Source organism: Aulonocara stuartgranti, assembly GCF_965226115.1.
Source record: "Aulonocara stuartgranti genome assembly, chromosome: 4".
NCBI classification, from domain to species: Eukaryota; Metazoa; Chordata; class Actinopteri; order Cichliformes; family Cichlidae; genus Aulonocara; species Aulonocara stuartgranti.
Window position 1 is genome coordinate 12,638,291 of NC_138942.1, and position 16,923 is coordinate 12,655,213.

General features: G+C 41.3%; 3 protein-coding genes across 9 annotated transcripts; 1 reads left to right on the forward strand and 2 right to left on the reverse strand.

Moving 5' to 3' along the window:
• cldnk (claudin k) lies at window positions 1–6,379 on the reverse strand. Of its 2 annotated transcripts, XM_082531129.1 has the most exons (8): window positions 6,275–6,379; window positions 4,303–4,575; window positions 4,131–4,208; window positions 3,782–4,024; window positions 3,560–3,686; window positions 3,439–3,465; window positions 1,927–3,199; window positions 937–1,096 (listed from the first exon to the last, which is right to left on the reverse strand). In XM_082531129.1, exons 2-7 carry the CDS (start codon window positions 4,570–4,572, stop codon window positions 2,655–2,657), a joined length of 1,290 nt encoding a protein of 429 aa, XP_082387255.1. In that variant the 5' UTR covers window positions 4,573–4,575; window positions 6,275–6,379; the 3' UTR covers window positions 937–1,096; window positions 1,927–2,654. The 2 variants fall into 2 exon arrangements, with proteins under 2 accessions (XP_082387256.1, XP_082387255.1); XM_082531130.1 differs by lacking the exons at window positions 3,439–3,465; window positions 3,560–3,686; window positions 3,782–4,024; ... (1 more) ...; window positions 4,303–4,575; window positions 6,275–6,379 and having other exon boundaries at window positions 1–1,096; window positions 1,927–2,659.
• Window positions 6,380–6,813: 434 nt separating this feature from the next.
• On the reverse strand, window positions 6,814–11,673 carry LOC309705360 (GTPase IMAP family member 9). Of its 6 annotated transcripts, XM_082531134.1 has the most exons (3): window positions 10,980–11,086; window positions 9,174–9,515; window positions 6,814–7,843 (listed from the first exon to the last, which is right to left on the reverse strand). In XM_082531134.1, exon 3 carries the CDS (start codon window positions 7,818–7,820, stop codon window positions 6,819–6,821), a length of 1,002 nt encoding a protein of 333 aa, XP_082387260.1. In that variant the 5' UTR covers window positions 7,821–7,843; window positions 9,174–9,515; window positions 10,980–11,086; the 3' UTR covers window positions 6,814–6,818. The 6 variants fall into 6 exon arrangements, with proteins under 6 accessions (XP_082387260.1, XP_082387259.1, XP_082387261.1 ...); XM_082531133.1 differs by lacking the exons at window positions 9,174–9,515; window positions 10,980–11,086 and adding an exon at window positions 11,556–11,673; XM_082531135.1 differs by lacking the exons at window positions 9,174–9,515; window positions 10,980–11,086 and adding an exon at window positions 11,110–11,158.
• rsad1 (radical S-adenosyl methionine domain containing 1) lies at window positions 11,162–15,787 on the forward strand. Its single transcript, XM_082531128.1, is given in 10 exon segments — window positions 11,162–11,488; window positions 11,610–11,743; window positions 11,820–12,024; window positions 12,557–12,922; window positions 14,237–14,300; window positions 14,386–14,533; window positions 14,793–14,847; window positions 14,944–15,047; window positions 15,283–15,367; window positions 15,369–15,787. Coding segments are annotated over 10 exon segments (1,371 nt in total). The 5' UTR covers window positions 11,162–11,347; the 3' UTR covers window positions 15,438–15,787.
• The last annotated feature ends 1,136 nt before the right edge of the window (window positions 15,788–16,923 follow it).

A 16,923-nucleotide genomic window follows, 5' to 3' on the forward strand; every position in this document is an offset into this window, starting at 1 on the left:
CTTTAATATATGTAATGGTACAAATGTAAACACACACCATTTTTCCTCCACAGAGCATACAACGTTTATTGTATTTAACTGGCAGACAGAGAAAGAGTGTTATTGAAGGGTATCAGGTATGACATAATAAAACAAGTTCAGTTTTCAGCCTCCTGTGACGTTTCTCAAGACAACAAAAGAAAAGTGACACTTAATAAAAAATAATTACATGAATCAATGTCAAGAGGAGAAAAGACAGGTTTGACATCATTCGGGGTGGATTTGTGGAAGGCCTTCAGACATTTTAGACATAACCTTTGACTTGTGTGGCAGGTGCCCTGCGTGGACTGCTCTCTCCACTGCTGAAAGTGGGAGAGCCTGGGATTCCGGGAGGACTTGACCCCGCATAGAGCAGTGACCCCCCAATTAGAAGCAAGGCTGATGCCCCCCAGCCGATGTAAAGGGCAGGGCCGAGCTCACGCTTGTGTGGAGCTGCCACATGTGGATCATAGAAATCCCTGATGATGGAGTGGGCAGTCCAGCAGACGGGCACAAGGTAAAGAAACCCCGCGATGGCAAAAAGGGAGCCAGAAATGCGAGCAATGCGGGCTTTAAGGCTGTTTACGCCGATGCATTTAGTGCACTTGACTCCTAGGACCCCCAGAGCCAGAGCCAGGCCACAGAGCAGGATGGACAACACAGTGAGGCCGCGGGCGGCCTGCATGTCGCTGGGCAGAGCCAGCAAGCTATCGTACACCTTACACTGGATCTCACCTGTGCTCTGCACTATGCAATTCATCCAAAGGCCTTCCCAAATGATCTGAGCTGTCACTATGTTGTTACCGATGAAGGCGGTGACCCGCCACAGGGGGATGGCACAAACTATTAACCCACCCACCCAGCCCACGATGGAAAGGATCAGACCCAGCAACTGCATGCCCGTGGTAGCCATGGCGAAAGACAGATGGACTTGTCTCTGATATATTAGTCTCTGCACAGGCCAAACTTATAGTCCCACAAAGAAATGTGACAGTCTATATTGCTCGAAATGCCGTGGTCCACTCCGCCGTCTGTGGATGATGGCGTCGATGAGGTCAGTTTGATGTGGATTGATATCCTAAAATTAACAAAACATAAAATAGTCGCACCAGCCGGGTTATTCTCTTAGTAATCAAACAAGCAGTGCAAGAAAACGCTCAGAGACACACTGGATATTACATCACATGCTGTTGTTATTTACCACAACAACCACTAGCATAACATTAGTAAAGTATGAAAAGACTATTGGAGCATATAGTTATCATAAATATTTGGAATCAGGCTGGGAGGCCTGTTGGATTCCAGTAAGAACTGCAGAGAATAGCTTTCTTTGACATGACTGTGGGTGTCGAGCTACGCCTTGCCGGGTGGTGGATTATCTCAGAAAAACATGAGGAGACTCGGAACACAAGCAGCTTTCATGAAAGCCTGTAGAGTGGGCCAGGAGAACCTGTGTCTTCTGTTTGTTACAGCTACAATTTTACTAATACTGTTTATACGATCCATTCATAACAAGATCGATACATATGCAGCAGGACATTGAGGACCAATGGGATGCATTTTACTATTTAGTTCAGTTATTTAGTTTGAGTTTTGACTCCAGTAAAACTAATTCTTAAAGATTATTGTGATGTTTGGTGCAGATGACAGTGGATAAACCATATTAAAATAACAGAGGGCCCTGGAATATTCCCAGATCTCATTACTAAAATGTCCATTTCATTCCTAGGAAGTTTTGCAGATAACACAACAGAAGAAAAGCCACTTCCAGTGCATACATGTGTTGGAAACTAACAAACTAACAAAGCACATAGCATTAATTTGCTCTTAAGCCATAGTGAAGACATTTCTGACATTTGGAAATGTCCAAACAATATTAATGAAATGGTTATTATGAGGAATATTTACCTGAAATAGAGGTCGCTGAACTTTCACTGCTCCTCCCGGAGATGATTCACAGTTTACGGTTTTCCTGAAGCTCCGTAGGTTTTGTAGTTGAGCTGTGAATGCCTGAAGTTGTGAATGACAGCCCTGAGAATTCAGTTCAGTCAACAGGAAGGCCAGAGAGCAGGGGAGGCTCTCTGTCTCTCAGCTCCAACACCCAGGACAGGACTGGAGATGGGGCTGCCCTGCGAGATGCCAGTGTGTCTGTGTGGCGGTGGGCTGAAGCACGCACTTCTGTGCACGACTGTGTCGGTGTGTGAATGCGTGAATGTGTTTGAGTGTGTCTCCCAGTGCCTGGTGTACGGGCACAATGCCCTGCTGTTTTACTGTGCCCTCCCCCCCGCTTTCCCTGCTTCTCGTCAACCTCTGTCCCAACCCTGCAGCCCCGCGCATCCATCCAACTCAGCAATCCTCTTTTTTCTACTTTCACTCACTTGTTCATTTATGACAGCCATCTATTATTTACTGCCACACTTTTTTCTTTTTTCAGTCTGTTTATGCGTTTCATTGAAGTTTTCAAGTGTACTGACGTAGTCCTTTTGCACCATCTTGTTCAGTAGCCTGCTCTGACAGGGAAAATGTGGCTCATTGTTCAATAGCTTTGTAAATAAATAAACACATTAATCACGCTAGATAAATATTAAGGAGATAACAAGAACCAACAAGTAACTCTTTTTAAACTGGAATGAGGTTTAGATGTTGCAAAAACTTGAGCAGATGACTAGAGGAGCTGCATTTCTGCCTCCATGCATGCGACCAGGACTGAAGAATGGATGGAGCCGATCTGTGAACTTATCCGTGAAGGTCTGAATGTGGACTCCAGAGTCTGCGCAGTAGAAGGACACACGACCTTCGTTGTAATCCAGAAACACTCCAAACTTCTTGGGTCGTTGGTCTAGAGCCAACTGGGTGACAGGAGAGGTGTTTGCAATGTACTGGCCTCCAGCTTTCAGGCTTAAGGTCCAGAAACCATTTGCAGGGCACACTGTGAACTTGCCTTTCCTGTTTACGGACTGTCTGGCAACACCTAGGGTCCATTCTATCTTCTCCCCAACCTCCACTTCCCAGTAGCACCTCCCGCCAGCGAAGCTTTCTTTGGCCAGAACATTTCCCACTCTGTCAAACCTCTTGGGGTTCTCCGGTACTTCCTGAAGCTTATCCGTGTGCCTCACCTGCTTTCTGTCATCTGAGACCCAAAGGAAAGGGTTTGCTGTTTTAGCACTTAGGTTAACATCCACTAAAAAGAAAAAAAGAGCAAAGAAAGGAGAAAAAGAGCAAAAAGTCAAGAATTAGTCAAACAGTGCTCGTTCATTTTCAGCTATTCACAACAGCTGAAAATTCATGCAGTTAAATTTTGAACTCAAAATGAAGCTGAATTATGGTTATATTTTTGATATTATCCACAAAAATAATCTTCAATCCCTAATCATTTTTGTAAAGTTGATAAAATGTATTTCTGCACAGCGAGAACCTTACCTGAGTATTTCTCAATTCTCTTAAGTTCTAAAAATGAACAACAGGGGAAAAAAAAGAATGTCAATGAATTTATCTTTTAAGATTGATATGATGCACGCAAGATTAAAACAGCACCACCCACCAGCTTTGGAGAGTCTGTTGACTTCTAACTTTATTTGTTCCAACACGTCTGACAGTGCTCTTCTGGTGACTCCAATACAAGGATCAGTTTCTATGGTAACCTTGGACCAGTCCTTCATCTCACAGGGCTAAATAGCATTCGCAGTGTTGGAAAGATTTTACAATTATGCTTCAAATCACATCATCATCATCATGCATTTGGCAGTAGATGGAGATAACTTACCTTGGCAGGTCGCTTCAAGTCGTCACTCTGATCACCAGAGATCTGAGGGTCCGGTTCTTTGGTCTCCTTCCTCAGCTCCTCAATCTCCTGTTCGATCTCTTTGACCAGTGTTTCTACCTTGCTCTCCTCTTCTCTCTGCCTCTCCTCAATTGCAGCAACAACAGCTTTATGGCTCTTCTCCATAGCATTTACAAGTGCAGAGAAGATCTTCTGACTCTCTCGCACCTCTCTGAGGTAAGAGTTCTGATTGGACAGCAACATCATTTAATGATGTACAGATCAAAGGAAAATAAAGAAAAAATATAAATTATGTTATACATGTTTAAATTTTATAGATATTTCCACTCACCTTTTGTAGCCCGAGAGAGTATTTCAGTCTTTCTATCTTCTGCACCCTTTCCTGAATCATTTGGTTAACATCTATAACCTGTGAATGTGCAAACGATTTGCATCAGCACACAAAAATACACTAGATTTATTAGATTAGATTACCTGTTATTAGATAACAGACAAAAGAGTACCGTTTCCTCATCTGGTGGTTTCTGTGGTCGAGACTTCCTGTAGTTTTCAGATATGTCTGCCAGTATGTGGTTGACACTGAGATCAGGCTTGTCTGTGAACAGTCTCCTGCAGTGAGGGCAGTATTTCAACTGATGTCGTGTCCAGTATTTGGACAGGCAGGACAAGCAAAAGCTGTGTCCACATGGTATGGTTACGGGGCTGGTGAAGATGTCCCTACACAGAAAGCACAAGAAGTGCTTTTCAGGGAGCAAGCAGATGGTAGAGGCCATGATCTGAAAAAGAAATTATGTCAGAAAAAGTAAGAAACAGAGCTTTTTCCTGCTGTGCATATCGAAGTCTTTTAAGGGAGTGTTGTGTTTGAATAGTAAAGCAAAGACTAAACCAAAAGTGATACCTAAGAGTAAGTGAGAAGTGCCAACAGAAGTCGTTTGATAAACAAATGCAATGAAACCATCTTGTTAACAGTCCAAACTTAAAAGTACTATAAAGTACTATAAAGTAGATTTGTGTTTTTAACACATAATTGTGTAAATGCTCAATCCTGCATCCACGATTTTACTTGCGCACTATGACGGTACACAAGTATCAAAAGTACTAGTCACTGTTACTCATATTACAAGATGCTTATCGTATGTTTTATGAATTTTCAAGTGTATTAGTCATACATTGATTGGCCACTTTGTTAGGTGAGTCCGTTTAATTGCTCGTTAACATAAATATCTAATCTGCCAATCACATAGCAGCAACTCATACATTTAGGCATGTAGAAATAGTCAGAATGATGTGAAGTTGAAACTGAGCATAAGAATGGGGAAGAACGTAATTTAAATGACATTCGATGTAGCATAGTACTTGGCAGAGAATCACCCTGGGCTACTGGGGTTTTCCTGCACAACCATCTCTAGGCTTTACAGAGAATGGTCTGAAAAAGAGATTGTATCCAGTGAGAGGTCAGAGGAGAATGACCAGACTGCTTCAAGGAAGGCAACAATAACTCAAATAACTACTTTTTACAGCCAAAGTATGCAAAAGAGCATCTCCTTGAAGCAGATGGGCTTCAGTAGCAGAAGACCACACCAGGTGCCACTTCTGTAAACCATGAACAGGAAACGGAGGCTACAGTTTGCACAGGATCACCAACATTAGACAATAAAAGACTGGACAAATGACTCTCAGTTTCACTTTGCTGCCATGTTCAGATGTTAGAATCAGAATTTGGAGTAAACAAAAGCATGGATCCGCACTCCCTTGCATCAACAGTTCAGGTTGGTGGTGTTGGTGCAATGACCTGTGGGATATTTTCTAATCACACTTCAGACACCTTAGTACCACCACAACCCAAGATTTTAGACACAGATACTTAAGGTTTGACTTTAAAATCCATGCTTATTAAACAACAGTAAAAATTCAGGATTCAGCTCACATTTCGCGTGAGAGAAGGCGGATTTACTCATGGCAGAAATATTTTCACTGGAATTCAGGGCGTCATGTTTTAACATTGTGTTCTCATACAGAATGGATTACTCTCATTCTACACAGACTAAAGAGGCAGAAACAACTGGACATGATTATACTTTAATGCCCTGCTGTTGAACTTTACCCCGTTATCTCTTTCTATCTCTGCGTGTTTTGATTGCCACTGTCACAGCCAGTGTGAGCACCAGCAGATAGATAACAAACAGAGGCAGCAAAATATGCAGTCAAACTGGTATTTGCCAAATAGTTTTCTTGTGTCATGAGGAAGCTACTACTCAAAACAAAAATGAACTCACTAAATTCTCAATATCGTTTTAATGTAATGTGCAATCCTCAGTTCAGACTCCCTTGTACTCCCTTGTAACATAGGAAACAGTTTACGATTATGCAACATGGCCATAAAAGATTGAGAGGACTAACATGAAATCAGCACACAGGTAACTTTGTGAAAACAGACACGTTTGTTAAAAAGTATTAAAGGAAATGTGATCTTACCTTTACTTAGTCGATCTTTTCTGGGTAGGAGCGGTGTCTGTATGGCTTGTACTTGTTAATTTAGTTAATAATACACAGAAACTTCACTGGTTCACACTGAACAGGTGTACTAAGGTATGTGGATTGTCTAGGAAAGTGGCAGCGCTTTAGACAATGGCGTGTTCAGCTAAGACTCCGCCCTACATGTTATTTGAGTTGCACTTCAACTAATCCACAGCAAGGCACCAGGAAGAGGTGGAGGTTGAATAAAATATAAAGTGTTCACACAAATCTGCTATAAATGTGCTAAAATCACAGCTTCATTTATTTATAATAGGCCTATTTATAGTTTAAACTGGTTGTCACAGTTTGAATTGATGCCACTGGAAACCTTTCAAGTTTTCTGTCGAAATAGTCTCGTACTACACGTATGTTCTTGAGATGAAAGAGGGCTTAAGACGGCTATCTAGTTTGTTATCAAGTAAGTCAGAAAGCTACCTAACCAGAAGTTGGATACAAAGAGTAAGTTTTTTATTTTCATCAGGTCATCAGTCAGTTCCCTTTGTCATGTACGAGGAGCTGCAAAGAAGCGGTTAATAAAGATTGAGTTGAAGTTCAGTCTGGCAGTCGGGGCCATTCTGTTGTCCATATGCTTTATTGCCACCTGTGCTGTTCCCCCTGCTGATCCACCCACTGCACCACCTATGATCCCATAGAGAACCATCCCTCCTGGGCCCTCTATAGACCCGGCCAGCGCACCCATCACAGCCCCCACAACAAAACCCGTCCCCAGGCCTCTGACTAGGGACGTCCTGAGCCAGCTGTTGTCGATCTCCGCTTGAGCTCTAATCTCTGCGCCAATATTAGCCGTATAGGCATCCTTCTGGAAGTACAGCTCCTCTTCCATGTATTGCTTTTCCATCTCAGCCCATGCCTTCTCTATCTCTGCTGCTCGCTGCTTCCTAAGCTTATTCTCCTCCTTCTTTACACAGTCCTCTGCCTTCTGGAAAGTTCTGCTGGAGAAGTAGCCTCCTCCTAACGAGGCAACCATCAGCTCTATCTTCTTCAACAGCTCTCTGTCCTGACTTCGATCTCTCCAGTTCTTGTTGAAAAGGTGAAAGCGTCCACCGTACTTCTCGATGAGTTCTCGCAGATGCCAATCTGTCTTCTTCACCCTATCTTCCAAGGCAGCTCTATTCTGATTTCCTTCATAGGCCAGGAGGACCATGGCGTGTCTCAGACAGTGTCTTCCAAAGCGTTCCCTCATCAGTCTGGAGGTTCTCACATCATTGGGGGAGATTTTCTCCATGTCAAAGGCAACAAGAAATGCATGGGGACCAGGTATACATAAGCACTTGGACCTCCTTAGCTCCATCTTCCTCTTAGGTTTAGATATATCCTTATCATAGATGTTTGGTCCATTGATCACTGCCACTCGTCTACCAGCCAGCTCACCGTTGTTCTTTATGCTGCCAGAAAGGCTGGTGACATCCTTAGAAAACACCTGTCTCCCAAGTATGGAATTGGTTAGTAGGAACTGAGAAGGTCCACTGCTACCAACCACCATGAGCCTTAATTCTATGGCACCACCTTTAAAAATGAAAAAAAAAAAACAGAAATTCAATTGGGATCAGATTGATGAAGATATATTTTTTAAGTGTGTAATAAACTCAGAAAACAATAAAAAAAATGTCAAAAGAAGCTACAATATCAGCAATTAACATCATTAACACCATATTGTTTGTGTTTGTCTTATTTTATACTTTTTCTGATATCAATGCAATGCAAAGCATGTTTGAAAAGGGCTGTGTGTGCATGTGTCTGGTTCATCCTACTTTCTGAACATAACTTATGGTACATGTGTGCAGTAAAATCTAACAGTAAGTAGGGTAGTTTGATTTTTATTGTTAAAGTTAAACCTAAGGTTCAACTCCTCCTTCTCCACCTTTAGGTATTTTCCCACAGTCCCTGCCTGACATGCAACTTGAGAATATTCCCCTTTGTGCCTTTGTGCCTAGAGCAAAGAGAAACCACATCAAATCCTTTCTTTGTCATGTTTTCATGGTTAATGGAAAGCCTACCTTTCTTCCTTGTATCCATTTGGCAGCTTCACATCACAGATTCAGTAGTTTGTTTGTTTTTTTTAAATTTGGAAATTATTAAAACCTTTCCTTGAACCGACTTCACACATTTGAGTTCGGTGAAAATATATTCCTGTGTGTTTCTCGTCTCTCCCTCTGTCTGCCTCACTGTATCTGCTGATTAGATAACTGGTCACTAGATTTTACATTAAGTGGAAAATGACCTCAGGGCTGGAAGCTGGCAGTGAACATATTCACATTTATTGACATTAATATTAATCTATGTGTAATTAAAGCTTTAGATTTATTACTGATTGAATGTATGAACACTGTCTTATTTTGGAAATTATATTGCAGTAAATTTTATTATTATTAATCCTTTATTTATCCAGGTAAAAATCTCATTGAGATTAAAAATCTCATTTCCAAGAGAGACCTGGCATCATGGCAACAAAATGAGAGCAGGTATACATGCATGCGTTATTTGTTTTGATTTGAATTATCAAGTGAGGATCACACTCATCTGATGATGAGTAGCACCGACATGGATCCATGATTGCAGTCATATCAGAATGATGAAGACATTTATTGCCTATAATCCTGATTTATATTTTTAATCTTTAGTTAAAAAATAATCCGTTTTTAAAGCAGCTGTTCTAGGCTGTGTTACTGTCTGTGTGCTAGGCTTCGGAAAAATCAATATCTCATTAGTTAGTTTCATCGTGTGTTAGTGGGACACACATTTATTTTCCAAATATAGACTTGTGTCTTTATTTAATGTATCAGCTATGCTCATAAGAATTCCCACATAATCTACCAGTGGATCAGCCCAACCATACCCTTGAAAGTCTCTAGGTTGTCTTGACTATGGTTACATGTGTCGGTCCACTGAGTTGGTGCCAGATATTTGTATTATTCAATTCAATTATATACATTGCCAAATCACAACAACTCTAGCTTTAAAGCGCTTTATATTGTAAGGTAAAGACCATACAATAATACAGAGAAAACAGAGGAAAACCCCAGCAATCATATGAACCCATGAGCTATGGCTTTGGTGACAGGAGAGGAAAAACTTCATTTTAGGAAGAATAAACCTCCAGCAGAACCAGGCTCAGGGAGGTACAGCTATCTGTCGCAACCAGTTGGGAGTGAGGGTAGGAAGACAGCATAAAGACACGCTGTGGAAGAGAACCAGATATTAATAATGACTCATGATTAAATGCTGAGTGATGTATAAACACTTAAAAAGGTAAATTAAGAAGAAACACTGAGCATTGTGGGAATCCCCAAGCAGCCTTCCCACAAAGGGAAGGTTTACATTAGGACTGAGGGTTATCTGATCCAGCCCTAACTATAAACTTTAAGCCTTAAAAAAAAGTTTTAAGCCTAATCTTAAAAGTAGAGAGTGTGCCTGTCTCCCAATGTCTCAGAGCAGAGTGCTCTGTAGAGGTGATAGAGTACTGTGAGGTTTTTAAGATAAAGTGGGGGCTGAGTATTCAAGACCTTTTATGATAGGATCAGAATTGTAAATTCGATTCTGGATTTAATAGAGAGCCAATGAAGACAAGCTGTCTCTTTCTGGACCCTGTCAGAACTCTTGCTGCAGCATTTTGGATCAGCTGAAACCTTTTCAGAGAGTTTTAGGACATCTTGATAATGCTGAATGTAGTTCAGCCTAGAAGTAATAACAAGCAGTTGAACAGGTGTGCCCAACAAAGATTACTTATGATTCATAGGCTCCTAAATAAACTGCATCATTTTCAATATAAGGCCCATATAAATCATATTTTAATCAGAAATAGCCTAAAATCAGCCTCTAAATCATAGAATACGTACTAACAATACTATTCACCTTCCAGCATGTTGTCAAATTTGAACCATTTTAAACTTTGACAACAGCAAAAATACCCTACGTGTTATAAATATTTAATACTGTTTGATTCTTTTGCAAATTTTATATATAGTGAGTCTATTTGGGGTCAGATTTGACCTGTATCTATCCAAATGTATTTCAGATTCACTACCATTAGTAAAATCAAGGAAAACTATGAATTTTAGGGACTCTTGAAACTTCAAAACTGTGTGTGCCTTGTCTGTTATGGGGTGGTGGTGACAGAGTTCAAGGGCCACATTTGACCAGGTTAGTGCAAAGAAAGAATAGGAGTTATAATATATAACCCTACATGACAAGCAGAGGTCAAAGAGTGCCTTGATGCCAATGATTACCAATTTCACTTCACAGAGAGAGGGTTCCTGGTTAAATCCTGGCTAGGGCCATTCAGTATGAAGTTTAAAGGCACTTTGAGTGGTTAGAGTGGAAAATGCTATATAAATATGAGTGTATTACAGTTAGACCTGAAATGTCAAAAAAAAGAAAAGAAAAGAAAAAGAAAGAAATAATTCATTTTGATAGTCTCATAGTTACATAACACATGTGCAAGTCCCACACAAGCAAGGAGTTCATTAATGTTGCGATAATAATGATAACTGCAGATGGTACTTACAGAGATTTGTTATGACATAACATTGATCGTAGTGTTTAATGGTTGTAAAGGTCATACATGGTTATATAATAAATCCCAAGAGTTCAAGGAGTTTCTTTCCATTTCTACTTTAGCGTTAGAATATATTTAAATCCTTACCGCTGCAACGTTTTCACGTTTTGGGTAAAACTGGAAAAGATGTTGTGTGAAAATACATATTTTTCACCAAAAGCAAATGTTGCAAACCTAAAAACCTGGCTGACCCTCTTGTGCTTCGGGTATTTCTTACTGTGGTAAAACAGCGCCCCGCTGTGGCCAAACCGGGAACATGAAGAGGAAATCGCTCCATGTATTTCCGGTTGGAGCGACTTGACTGCACCTTCAAATAGCGTAGCGTAGCTATTTTGTAGCTACTTTGTTGTCACAGAAACGCATACCGTTTGAGTGATGAAGCCGGGTATTGAAGTAACCTCTGGTTCGGGTCGGAGAATGTAATCTCCCGTGGCGAAACAAACGCTGTCTCCAAAATGATGAGACGCACATTAAATGCGGTCAGTCGTGTCCTCCCTCCCCGACTGCAGCACTTCTCGGTCGGAGAAGTAACCGAAGATGTGTCTGAATGTGCGGCTTCTCCACAAATCACAGAGCGCGCGTCTCTTTATGTGCACGTGAGCTATAGCTTCTTTTTCTGAGAACATCACGCGCACATGTATCCGTAACTGCATGTTGACTCACCTGATTTAAGCATAAGTGGGCTGTGTCATGACTATAAGGTTCTTCCTCCCCCAGTGGCCTTACTGTCTCAGGAGGTGCTCCTACTGCAATTTCAATAAGTACATATCCAAAGAGAACAATGACCATATCATGACTAAGTGCCTTCAGATGGAGACTGAGACACTGCTGCGACTCAGTCAAGTATCCTGGTATGTGCATTTATTAAACCTGACAATCAGTAACTGTAAACTGCAGCTGAGATCACACTCTGGTTTTCATTTGTAGCATCACCTCAGTGTTCTTTGGAGGTGGGACTCCAAGCCTGGCCCACCCCTCCATCTTTGCTGCGATCCTCGAGACTGTTTCCAGGCAGGTGAATCTCTCGGATGAGGCCGAGGTCACCCTCGAAGTCAACCCCACTCCTGCGGGAAAGTCCAGGTTAGAGGACTATTGCCGTGCCGGGGTGAACCGATTTTCCATCGGGGTCCAGGTGAGCGTAATCCTCGGGTGCTCATGAAAGCCCATGGAAAAGCAGGGCCTTCCAGCTGTTTTACTCAAAGCATTTAGTGGTTGGTTGCAACGTTACACTCAAGGCCTATCATTGTGTTCATGTTTTTTTTTTAAATTCCCTCTTCTGTGTGATGACATTTATTTAAAACGCACTTTTTGAAGTTTAGTCCTGTCAGGTCCAAATCACACATCTAGGGTACCAGTGCTTTTTTCTTTTGCTCTGCATCATAGACATGAAATTGCATGCAATGAAAATTGCAATTTGGATTTTATATTGTAGATTTCAGTTGGAACAGAGCTTAAATGTGTTTTCAGAGCTTAATCTTTCCATCTGTCTATCTCCTGACTCGATAATATTGGAAAAATAACACAATTCAAAAATGTTGACCCACTTATATGTATTATGAGGTGATGTAACTCTGAAAATTGCATTAATAATTTGATTCTGAAAGGGTAAGGTGAGAACTTTTTTCATTTTATGGAACAACTCTGATCAAACTTTCTATCTTCAGTCTTTGCAGGATGAGGACTTGAAAAGTCTGGGAAGAGACCACGACTCCCACAAGGCTTTGCAGACTATCGAAGAGGCCAGGAGGCTGTGCCCTGGTCGGGTGTCGGTGGATGTCATGTTCGGACGTCCCAAACAAACCGTTGAATCCTGGGAAATAGAGTTGTCTGAGCTGCTGAGGGTGTGTGATGATCACGTGTCTCTGTACCAGCTGACCCTGGAGCGAGGCACTCAGCTTTTTAAACAGGTTGAGTGCGGTGCAGTGACGATGCCCTCCGAGGATGTGACAGCAGAAATGTACCAGCGCGCCAGGAAGACTCTGCACCAGCACGGCTTTCAACAGTACGAGGTGTCGAATTTTGCAAGACATGTAAGTCTTTGCTGTAACAAAACCGTACTTTAACGCTTCACCTTATCATGCATCCGTTTTATACACAAAAATGATATGTTAAATCGAAGGAAGGTTCGGAGAATGAAAAGAGAAAATAAATAAAAGAAAAACACTTCCTTGGTACACTTGTTTAAATGCTTATTAACACAAATACCTAGCCAGCCAATCAAGTGGCAGCAACTCATTGCATTTAGGCATGTAGACACGGTCAAGACGACCTGCTGAAATTCAAACTGAGCATCAGAATTAATAGAAGAGCGCTGATTTCAGTGACTCACAATGTGGCATTGTTATTTGTGCCAGACAGGCTGGTCTGAGTATTTCAGAAACTGCAGATCTGCTGCGAGTTTCCCACACAACCATCTCTAGGGTTTACTGAGAATGGCCTGAAAAAGTGAAAGTACCACTCAGCAACACTTCCTTGGTAGAAAATGCCTTGTTAATGTTAAGAGGTCAGAAGAGAATGACCAGGTTGACTTGAAGGCAACAGTAACTCAGATAACCACTCGTTACAGCCAAGGTTTGCAGAAGAGCATCTCTGACTGCACACCACACCAAATCTTCAAGAAGCATGCCAGATACCATCCTGTCAGCTAACAACTGGAAACTGAAGCTACAATTCCCACGGTCTCACCACAATTGGATAATAGAAGATTGAAAAATGTTGCCAGATCTGATGATTCTCAATTTCTGCTGCAGCTTTCGGATGGTAGGGTCAGAAATTGACATAAACATGAAAGCATGGATCCATCCTGCCTTGTAGCAACAGTTCAGGTTGTTGGTGGTTTATAATGGTGAACGCCACAGTCTATGTGAGTGTTGTCACTCATTGTGTCCATCGCTTTACGACCAGTGTCGTCATCTTCTGATGACTGCTTTCAGAATAACGTGCCATATCACAAAGCTCAAGTCATCTCAATCTGACTGATAGTGGCTTCACTGTTTACAGTTCATGCAAAAAAAAAGTCTTCCTTCACTCTTAATTGTAAAAAAACAAAATCCGTACAACAAACTACATGTTCAGTCCTCTGTTTTATAGGCATCCATATTTTTCTTGTATAATTTAGAGTCATCGGATGTTTTCGAGGTTATTGAGCGAGATTTAAATGTCCAGTTCTATCGAAAACCAAAGATTTATATTGTTTTTCCCCAGCAGAGTCTACTAAGTTGTATTTTTAAGCTTCTTTTTAACTTTGTGTTTGGTTTTCTGTCTTCATTAAATCTCCGTAATATGACAGTTTTACTATTCTCCCTCATAAACACTCAGTGAATGTTTTTCTCTGTGTAATGTAGAACTCAGTGAGTCATCACAATATCAGCTACTGGAAAGGCAACCAATACATCGGTGTCGGCCCAGGTAATACTTAGATGTAAAGCACTAAATCACTCCGGTTATGCTCCTGTTGGAAACTGTGCTTTTTATATTGTTGTCTCTGACACAGGAGCACATGGGCGGTTTGTTCCTCTGGGGGAGGGAGGTGTTGTTCGAGAGGCCCGGACCCAGACTCTGGAGCCTGACGTGTGGATCCGTGAAGTGCGGCATTGGGGACACGGGACGCGGAGGCGGCTTCAGCTTGGCCATCTTGAATTGTACGCCGTTGCACTTCCAGGCAGAGACAGATGCCCAGAAATGCTCTGAGCATGTGAAATGTAGCAGTGAAGTCTGAGACAGTCCACAGTGTAATTTCTCACACTGAGCGTTGAGGCCGTGGCACATGTGCTTGTTCTCTCAAACATTCTGTCCTTGTGAGATGCTATTATGAGACTTGTATTCAGGCCTTTTACTCTTTCTGTTCTGTCCTTGCTGTTCTGTATTCAGTTTAAGTTATGAAAGATGTTTGCTTGGCAGATTGGAGGAGGTGTTGGTGATGGGAATGAGAATGACTGAGGGCATTAATCATAAGGTAAAGCACACAAAATAAATCTTTCATTGTATTTTCTGTCACGGCAGATAATGTTCAGTTCGCAAAGACTTTTTTTTTTTTTAATTATGTTAACAGCACTGGGAGATGTTCAGCCCACAAACTGGCCTTGATGAAGTTTTTGGTGAATCCATTGTCGTCCAAGAGTTGCTCCAGAGCGGACAGCTGATTCTCGATGACAGGTGACTTATGATGTTTAATTTTCTCTTTAAGTTTCCTTACCTGTGCGGAAACCAACCTAACAATTGTTTTTATTATTTGATAATATTTCCCTTATTATATAACTGTTTGGTGCATGAGGTGACAGAAAATAAGGGGAATAGTCTGTTCTGATTTCCCCAGCACACGGTATTTAAAACGTCTCTACAGCTTGAAGGTTAAATCATTTGTGTCTTTTTTTTCTTTTTTCCTTGTCAGGGGTCTGAGGTGCTCCTGGGAAGGACTGGCCTTACTGGACAGCATCCTTCCAGCTCTCCTGGTGGAGCTGGAAAGACAAATTTCCCCCAAAGCCTCACAGGGACCACTCTGAGTCTGCTGGCAGACAAACCAAGAACACCTCCAACCTTCAATGACACAAATGTTTATAAAGCAGATACGCTCGTGGCTGTCAAAACATATAAAAACCAACAGTTTTGTTTGGTACACCTTTTAAACGTGTTAGTGAAGGCTCTTCATCATTTTCCATACCATTGCAAACATGACTTTATCTTTAATGACTGCAGCCCAGCAGCGATCGAGCATATTGTGTTATGTCCGTGTTGCCTCTCCCACCGGTTAGAACGAGTCTTGGATTTAAGTCTCCAGATGCTTTCATGCAGTCATTACTACAACGGATACACTTTGCACTAAAGCTTTAATTGCTGCTGTTGCTGTCGTTTAATCATAATTATACCTCTGACAATAAACAGGAAATTATTTTGGATTGATGTCATAGTCTTTTGAGCAAATGTACACGGTGAGTGGGAAGTTTTAGAGGGTGAACAAATTATATTATACCAAGTAAAGCCTCCGAGTAAGCAATCATTTTGTTCTCGGACTTGATTGATATCACTGCAGGTGCTGCATGTCTTCTCAAATCCCTGGAAATCATACCAGATGGATGAACATTAATTTCCTGGTGAGTAAAGGGATATCTAGATATATATATATATATATATATATATATATAGCTTTAAACTGATCCCAGCTCACTTGTAAGTCTCTACATTTCGTAATCACTGTCGAGTTTGCCTAAAAAGAGCTTTGAAATGTGGTACTCCTGGAGAGAAGTGAGACATTTGTGTTGTGCATACAATAAAACTCCCCCTCATGAGAGAATAAATAATAAATATTTAGTCCATTTAAAAGGATTGAGTCTTATCTCAAGGAACTTTACTGTCATAAGACATATTCAGACATTATTATTTTTCCATGAACTAGGTCTGGAAATACAGATCTTTATGATTCAACTGTGTATTGAAAACCCAGCTAGTGCCCTGTCACTTAAAAAGTACATGCGGGTACATCGGCACCTTTTAAACCTTGTTTGTAGATTGAAATCTGGTGACTGGAGGCATGTTGAGCACCAGTTTGAGATGATTTAAGCCTTAGCAGCCATTAGAAGATGGGTTCACTGTGATCAGAGGTACTTAAATCCCCTTTCGTTCCCATTCTGATGCTCATTTGTGAATGTACCAGACAAATTTGTCAATAAACTTTTAGTTTATCTTTCCAAAGTGGGTTTTATTGATCCACTTCAGTTTTACTGTTTGGAGAGGTTTATTTTAAGCAAATATACTGAACTTCTTGTCAGTGTCAGTAATATTAAATGCCGAGTTGAATAATCGTTGTGCTCTCTCCATGGTGCTGATCTCACTCCGTCTCTCTCCTTTCGCCCACCTTCCCCTCTTTAATAAATCATGCGCTATCACTCATTGTTTCCTCCAACTGCCATGGTGACACACAAGCGCGTACACCACCTCGGCTGATTAATAGGCATTGTAGCACCTCTGTACTTTAAGCCATTCACTAAGCCGTGGGCGTTCTAAACAAACCGTGCAAAAACTCTCGAGACTGACA